General features: G+C 49.5%; 1 protein-coding gene across 1 annotated transcript; it reads right to left on the bottom strand.

Moving 5' to 3' along the window:
- Positions 1–1,978: 1,978 nt before the first annotated feature.
- Positions 1,979–6,820, bottom strand: LOC133222792 (tripartite motif-containing protein 29-like). Its single transcript, XM_061372857.1, has 7 exons — positions 6,740–6,820; positions 5,931–6,499; positions 5,334–5,429; positions 4,195–4,428; positions 4,077–4,099; positions 3,049–3,188; positions 1,979–2,165 (listed from the first exon to the last, which is right to left on the bottom strand). The coding sequence occupies exons 2-7, from the start codon at positions 6,438–6,440 to the stop codon at positions 2,035–2,037; spliced, it is 1,134 nt and encodes a 377-aa protein (XP_061228841.1). The 5' UTR covers positions 6,441–6,499; positions 6,740–6,820; the 3' UTR covers positions 1,979–2,034.
- Positions 6,821–7,867: the final 1,047 nt, after the last annotated feature.

Raw genomic sequence — 7,867 nt, 5'->3', positions numbered from 1 at the left:
CTCTGGTTCCGCTCCACAGCGGTTACAGGTCCTGCCCTGAAGGTAAAGCAGGGAGAACTCAGGGGCCAGGCGTTGGTGCAGCCACAGGGAAGTGGGCACTGATGAAAGCACTGTAGGATAGGAATATCCCCGCACGATGCCACAAGCCTTGCTTACCTCCTTCTGCACACATACCACCCGAGATAAGGCAGAGCAGCAGCCACTGCAGGTGCATTTGAGAGACCTGACGCTGCCTGCATCGTTTTCCATATCATTTTGGTGTATAAAATACAAAAGATAAAGCACAGCCGGTTTCTTCTAAGACTGAACAAGGATTTCTTTTGTCATGTGTAAAACTGTGGTGTCCCTTGAGGTCATTCACTGTCTCTGCTAGGGCGAAGAGCTCCTGCCTGGACCTCTTAATGAAAATACCTTGGCTTGGTTTGAAGGCACCAGAACCACAAGGAACAAGCAGGAATAGCATCTCTTCCTCCCCAAGGTGTTCAGACATAAGAACAAACTAATCCAGGCCCCGTATGGTACAGAATAAAAGCACAAGAGTTTTCTGCTTTATTGTTCCCTTTGCTGAGAGATTTTTGCACAGGTGAAAAGAAAACCCAAAATTCATGCAAAAAAGTTGGCAAATGATCTTATCAGAGACCTCGCAGGGGATGTCAGCAGCAGAGAGAGAGGAAACCAGATGTCTTACCACCTAGTCTCCACTCGCCTCCCAGCCCAGCTTTGCTTCTGCAGGGGATTGCTTCAGTTGTGCATTAAAGATCAGCATTGCTGCTGCTTTGTTCTGTAGCAGTTCAACTCCTTTATGAACTGAACTGCTGTTCAGTTCTGCAAACTAGATGTAATAGCATGCAGCCAACACAGAATTTGGTACAGCTGAGCAAAAAAGCACAACAGCATTTCCATCGTGACTAACAGAAGATAGGAGTTCTTGCGGTGAGCAGCTGTGTGCTGTGATACACCCCACAGAGGCCTTGCCCTCACAGAGATAAAGCCATCACAGCAGCCCCAATTCCAGTTTCTCATATGCCAGCTTAGCATAGCCTCCACGCAGCAGCAGTCCTGATAGATCGCCTGAGACATACAAAACAGCACCTTGTCCCCACATCACTACAGGAGCTTCAGAGGGCCTTCAGATATCTTGAAGGTAGCATGGACAGGGTAGGTGAAAGGGATGCTTACTGCCTCTATAAGATGGAGACTGTCAGTAGGATCTCCATCCTTGACAGACACGTTATAAAATGACAGCCTATTTCTTCCACAGTCTACCTCTACCCTGATCACTTCAAGGGCTGTAGGAAAGTGCTTTCCCATGATCAGTGTTTTATCTAGGAACAGAGAGAGGTAATGAGAAGATGCTTCCAGATAGCACTGAAACTTGGGACAAGCAATTCCAAGTATCCAGTGGCTCATGTTGCTAGTGTCTACCTCCCAGAAGTGACAGCCTTCTGAGAAACTCTCATTGCTCTTGAGCTGGGGGATAGGGGCTGTTACTGCATCCACACTGAGAATTCTAGATTGGTGCTTTGGGGGCACATGGAATGCGTTGTTTCCAAAATAAAATCTGGCTTCTTGACACACTGAAGTCGTCAGATGTTCATGAACTATAGAAAGAAAGAAAACCAACACACAGATACCACACATCCCCCAGTTGCTGGAGGCTGGATTTCCCAATCCAAGGCAACACAAGTTACCCTATCCAAGTCATTCAAGTCCAACCCATCCAAGTCACCAAAAGCATGTTAACTGAAAGCACTTCTGTACCTCTCTTAGCTGCTCCCATGTCATTCTAAAAGGGGGTGATCCCACATCTCAAGAAACGCTGCTCTTTCACAATTGTAAAATGCCTTGCTCTGTGTTTCCAACGGCAGCAGCTCTGAGATCCCCATTTTCCATTAGTGCCCTGCAGAGCTTCATTAGGCACTTCTAGAAACTTCCCGGATTAACTTCCACAGACGAGAAACATGCGAGCAGTGGCACAGCCATTTTATACACGCTTATTTGCTTAGGATCATTTGAAGGTGTTTTCTAGAGCTCTCAAAACCTCCTAGCGTGGCCAGGCACAAGGAGGGAATTCTGTAGTGGGGAATTTGCAGAACGTGTTTGTTCTGACCTCTTCCTCGCAATGCGTTTCGATTCTGTGGCGTTCTCTGCTGTGGAAGTTACTCCTTCAGGAACCAAATAGCAGCGGTGACTTGGACAACTAACCTGAGCTGCTCAGATGGCATGGACAATGAGGAAAACCTGGCTCTGGGGCTTTCTAGCTAGAATAGGTCTGGACTGTGCTTACAGGGATGGTAAAGACAGAGCCCGGGAGTGGCCATGAGCATGGTGCACTGTTCAGCATACCCAAGGCTGTACGGGTGGCAGCCAATTAGGTGTGCACATCACACATGCTCTGGGCAGAGACTTCCCACTCCAGCTGCCTCTTGGTCTTGACTCTAGGCTCACTGTCAGGCAGGGCTCAAGCACCCTCCATGCAGCAATTACAAGGGAACCCTTTGTTTGTCTAATCGAATTGGATAGGCTTCCCACTGTGCACAAAACCACTGCTGTAGGTTGGTCTTACAAGACATCACAAAGAGTAGACTTACACACACAGAGGGGATTATTTTGTCATAAGACAAACTCCACCTGCCACTGCTGTGATGAGTTCTCAAATTTCCCCATGCTTTGAATCAAAGTGGTGCTACAGATGGAAAAGCTATCGCTATTCTTCTCTCTAAATCTTCCCACACACGTCCTAGGACATCCATACCTCTTTACCTAGAATCCATTTTAGCAGGGTATGTTCAAGGCATGTCCAAAGCACTGAAGCCTGGGGCAAGCGTCCTTTTATGTACATGTATGTGAAAATAATCATAGAGTCATATCACAGAATACTACTGAACAGTTTGGCTTGGAAGGGACCTTAAAGATCATCTAGTAAGTGTTAGCAATCAGCTCTTCTAGATCTAGTTTTGAGTACTTGGTGTTTTACTACAGTCTTTTCTTGAATATGCTTTGTTAGCTTCTCCATGTTGCTCATTACAGAGTGAAATGACCACTTACCAGGCGGTGATTTAAATAAGGACTGCATGTCTGAGAGGAATTCCTGGAAAAGCCTTAGAGTACCATCTGTTGTTAATTTATCCAAAATAATGGGTGGCGTTGGTTTTAAATCATCATCCTTAGAAACTGGCATGCGTTCCCTAAAACATGCAGAATGACATCAGAAGAGCAGCAGAAAGGCATCAGAAAACCATCCCCAAGCCCATCCCTGAGCCAACAACTGCATCCCTCACTCCACACCAGGCCTTGATGGGACACACAGAAAGCACCTTTCACCCTCCCATCTCTCTGCAGCTTTATCAGGGACTCCCTCTCTGACTGGTCTTCTCCCAGAACTGCAAATCTCTTCAGCATCATCAGGCTGAAGTACGGACAGTATCTGTCCATAGAGGACCTTGTCTCAGCCACCTCAGCCCCGCTTTGCCAGGACAGACTCTAGCATCCTGTTTGCGGCTGTAGACCTCAGTCCTCGGAGCAGGAGCTAGTGAGGTGGCACAGCTAATGATGCTGATGAGATCAGATGATCAGATCTCATCAGCAGATGAGATGTGCTGCATTTCCACAGCCCTGGGTGAGCTGCTAAACCCAAAATGCAGGGCTGGGGGAGCCTGTGTGCATGCTGTGGTGGAGGAGCAGGGCAGACACTGGGAGAACAGCTCAGGAGAAAGGCCATGAACCCTGTAGACTGCGCTCTATGTTTGGCTCTTGCCACATTCGCTTCTTACAAGCAGAAGGCAATGCGAGCTGGAGGATGACTCGGGATAGCTAAGCTCATCTGTCCTTTGCATGCCCATACAGGGACCTAAACATTCAGGAATTGCCCTCAGAATGGGACTTGAGAATAGGTGCAGAGGGCACAGAAAAATAAGCCGTGCTGTATATGAGAAGTCACACACGGCCTCTGGGGCTTCTTCAGGCTCAGTGTGCCATCAGCATGCCAAAGGGTGAGCCCAGTGCATGCAGGCTAGGCTATCAGTCACCCGAAGCAATGTGTGGTGCGACAGTAGTCCACCTTGGGAAGAGCTTACCTGGTTTGAATTGCTGAAAAAGCCTGTAAAAGACAGTTTGAAAGTAGAATTAGCATAGCACAGGCAAAGGGTAGCCCAGGAGCTGAGTGTCTCTGGCAAGGGAGATGCTGTTAGGTACCTTGATGAAAAGAAGGAGGTCTTTCTGATCTCTCAGAGCCTCCAGCTCCCGTACATCACGGCTGGCTGCATCCTTCCCCTCTTTGTGTTTTTGCATCTCCTTCTGAATCCAAGAAAGCTGTTGCTCCTCGTTGTGACTGAGAGCTTTCAGGACCTCTTCTTTTCTGTTTCCTAGCTGCAGACACATCTCTTTGAAGAGGCTCTCCAGCCGATCCCTCCGCAGGCCCTCCTCAGTCTGTTAAGAAAACACTTTCAAAGCTGTTAGGGACTGAATCTTACATTTAAACCCAATCACTCTCACTCAGAAAAGAGCCTGCTCTCTTCTGGGCTCAGAGAAGCAAATACTAACTTAGTGTCTCTCCACGTGACAACAAACCAAGATGTCCCATTGACAGCAGAAGGGCCAAGTGACACAAGTGCCCCAGCATCTGGCACCTAACCAGGCAAAGATGAAAAAGTAGTGCAGCTTGCATGATGCTTGCTGAAGCCTTTCCACTGTATTCCCATATTCTGCATTAGTTGTCTTTGGTCCCTTTAAGGATGGGTGAGGATGTACAAGTACCAACTGCCAAGTACAGTTCTGTCTTCAGACCTTTGTCCAGTGCCAGGACTTCAAGTCCTATCGTTTTTACTGGTGGAGGAAGACAAGTGCCAATTCTGCCTGAGCAGAATGAACTAGGATTTGGAGACCTGTGTTAAGTTCATTGTTCTTCCAAGCTTTTAGATAGGTTTTGGCATGCTGGGACCAAAACCCAGACATTTGGGGGCAATCTTTTAACATCATTCCTATCAGCATCTTGGAACCACAGGCTAACCTAAAGGGTTTTCTTGTTGTAAAGAGGAATAAAACCACAATAGCATAGTGTGTGATACCACCACCTACCAATCAGGAAGCATGGACTTAACAGCAATTTTCAAGCTCAAATGCCCTCTGCAAACAAAGAATGTACTTCCCAGTAAAGGGAAGTAAGAAAGTTGTTCATCATCCTCCCTAAAAAAACAAAACCTAGAGAAGAACCGAGAAACCACCAGGAACTAAAACCACTTCGGAATGCGCAATATGGGGAAGGGCAAAAGAAAACCTTATCAGCTACCAGCACACAACCATCCCCAGAGTGGCGGTTGGACCTTGGAACAAACCTTTACTTCCTCCTCTTGTTTCAGCAGGTTTTCTATGCTGTGATTCAGCGCAGCTTCGTGGTTTTTCACTGCTTCCAGGGTTTCAGTAAAAAAACCCTGTAAAAATAACCAGCGGGAGGTATCAAGATAGGATGGACACAAGTGCAAGAGATCAACAGCTTTATGGACACAGGACTGCTTGCTCTCAGGTCAAATGAATCATAAAGGTTTACTGGAAGGTTGTAGCCCTGGACAAATACTGCAATCACAAGCACAGGAAAGACATTTTGAAACTGAAAATACTTTCGGCTTGGAACTGCACCCAGGACTAGGAGCACAGTCACATGCACCCGGTCCCACCAGTTTGGCTTCTCAGGGTGGGAAGAAAGTTTTCATAACATCTTGTTTTATATCCCTGCATCCCCAGAGGGAATCTAGGGCAAAACTGGGAATAAAAGCTCAATATCCCAAGCTGGAGATTTAGCCCCAACCCAAGTCTGCAGATCTGAACCTCAAGAAACGTTTCATCTCTGTGCGGCGGGCAGCCCCTGGGCCCCAGGTCCCTGTGGTTTTCCTAGTGCAACCTGTGCTCTGAGGGCTGTCCTGGCAGCCTCTTACCTGTGCTTTGCCAAAAGCCTCCTCCAGAGTGGTGATCTTGTGGTCCTTGTGGGAGCTGATGATGCAGCACAGCATGCAGATGCAGACCGAGTCTGTCACACAGTAGCACTCCAGCAGCCTGCCGTGCTGGGGGCATCTTCTCTCAGCCAAAACCTGAGCTTCACAGGGCTCTATCAGGACATGTTCTTTCAGAGAGCTCTTTGTGTTGTGCTTGCTCAGGTGGGCTTGGCAGAGGGAGGCCTCGCAGTTCACGCAGGTCTTCACAGCTGGCTGGGGCTCCTGAAGGCAGAAGTCACACAGGATCACCCCATCTTGCTGTCCCAAGCTTTCCCCCTTCTCTTCACATTGCACTTCAGGCCTTTGCTCCTCTGGGTCTGCCTGGGTATGGCACAGCGGGCAACGGACCTGCGGGCGCTCCTCCTGGATGCAATGCCTGCAGATCCTGTGGCCACAACTCAGCATCACCAGCTCAAGGTAAGTGTCCAGGCAGGTGGCACAGGTCAGGTCCATCTCCAGCCTGGTCACAGCACCACCATGTTGCTTAAGCTGCGGTGGAGTGGCAGCAGTCACTAATGAAAAGTGAGACAGAAACCAGTAGTGGAAGCACCATTGGCTGCAGGCAGGGAGCGGCTGCCTCCTCCCCTTGGCAAGAGAAAGTCATCCCTCCTCCACTCAGCTGCCTGCCTCCAATCTGCCACGTGAGAGAAGCCATGTCCATGCAGGATGAACCCAGGATCAGGGTGGTGGGGTTCTGGAGGAGCAGGGTTAGTGCTAGAAAAACTGGTATGGAAAGAATGGTGCTTTCTTACCTGCAGGAAGCTGCTGAGAAACACAAGAGGTCCAAGTCCGAGTTTGAAAAGGTACTTGGTGGCAGAGACAGCATAGGAAAGATTAAACAGCACCCAGGCAAGGACGGAGGAGAAGAAAGAGGGAAGAGAGATAACATGTCCCTGAACCAACAGCATCTGGGGAAGGCACTCCACCAGTATTTAAAGGCACACAGCAAGCAGGAGGCAGGAGCTGCAGGTGTGTTAGTGAGGGAGATGAAAAGCTGGGAAGGAAAGTTGGGAGCAGCCCTTTGGGACTGTGGGCAGCTGCAGTGGTAGCGCAGAGAAGTGGGTCTAGAGCTGGCAGGGAGTGGATAAACCAAACCTCCCCTGTTCCTCCCTGCAAAGGCACCTGGATGGACCTGGGCAACAAGCTGGGACTGATGGAGAGGATGGGCAAATGCATATGCTGCTCTAAGCATGGCCCCCAGAGCCCCAGGACAGACTTCGCATTGTCCAGAAGCTGAGGTTTGTATTGGGAGCAGGGAGCAGCAGAGCCCAGGGCAGGATTTGGTGTTGGCTGCCACTGCTCAGGGCACAGATGGGAGCTGAAACTCCAAAGGGCAGCCCAGGACAGCTCGCCAGGCACTGAAATCAATCCCAAACAACGGGTGCTTCACATGGGTCAGGAGCATGAGCTTGGCCTGGCATTCCCGGGCATTGCTTTACTGTGTCCCTGCCTCTCTGTGGGACATTTTGGGAGCCGGGGTGTCTCACCAAGCCAGTGGAGCCCAGGGCAGATGCTGTCTCAGCCAGGCAGATGTGGGCACTGCCACCCTGCCCTTGCTGCCCACACTGCCCCTGCACCCCCATTGTGCCTGCACTGCATGTGCTGCCCATGCTGCCAACCAGCCAAGGTCAGCAACAGAAGCTGCCCCTGTTCACAACAGCCCGTTACTGACTTACTTTCCCTTCCCACGAGGCACACAGTGCCTAGCTCAGTAGGTAGCACTGCCTCCCTCCCTTCCCTCCAGGAGCCGAAGAGCAGCCACACAAACTGCTGCAAAAGCAGCACCCATCTGTGTGAAAAGATGTTTTATCACAGAGTTACACAAAATGAAAACTGTCACATTGGTTTTCTTTCCAACCGGCTGGATGTAATTGCGGGGA

This window comes from Neopsephotus bourkii, unplaced genomic scaffold (genome assembly GCF_033783945.1).
Source record: "Neopsephotus bourkii isolate Nb327-2 ecotype Australia unplaced genomic scaffold, CSIRO-AGI_Nbou_v1 NB_1622, whole genome shotgun sequence".
Classification (NCBI taxonomy): domain Eukaryota; kingdom Metazoa; phylum Chordata; class Aves; order Psittaciformes; family Psittacidae; genus Neopsephotus; species Neopsephotus bourkii.
The sequence above is the reverse complement of the archived record's forward strand: the minus strand, read 5'-3'. Positions and strand labels throughout refer to the sequence as shown.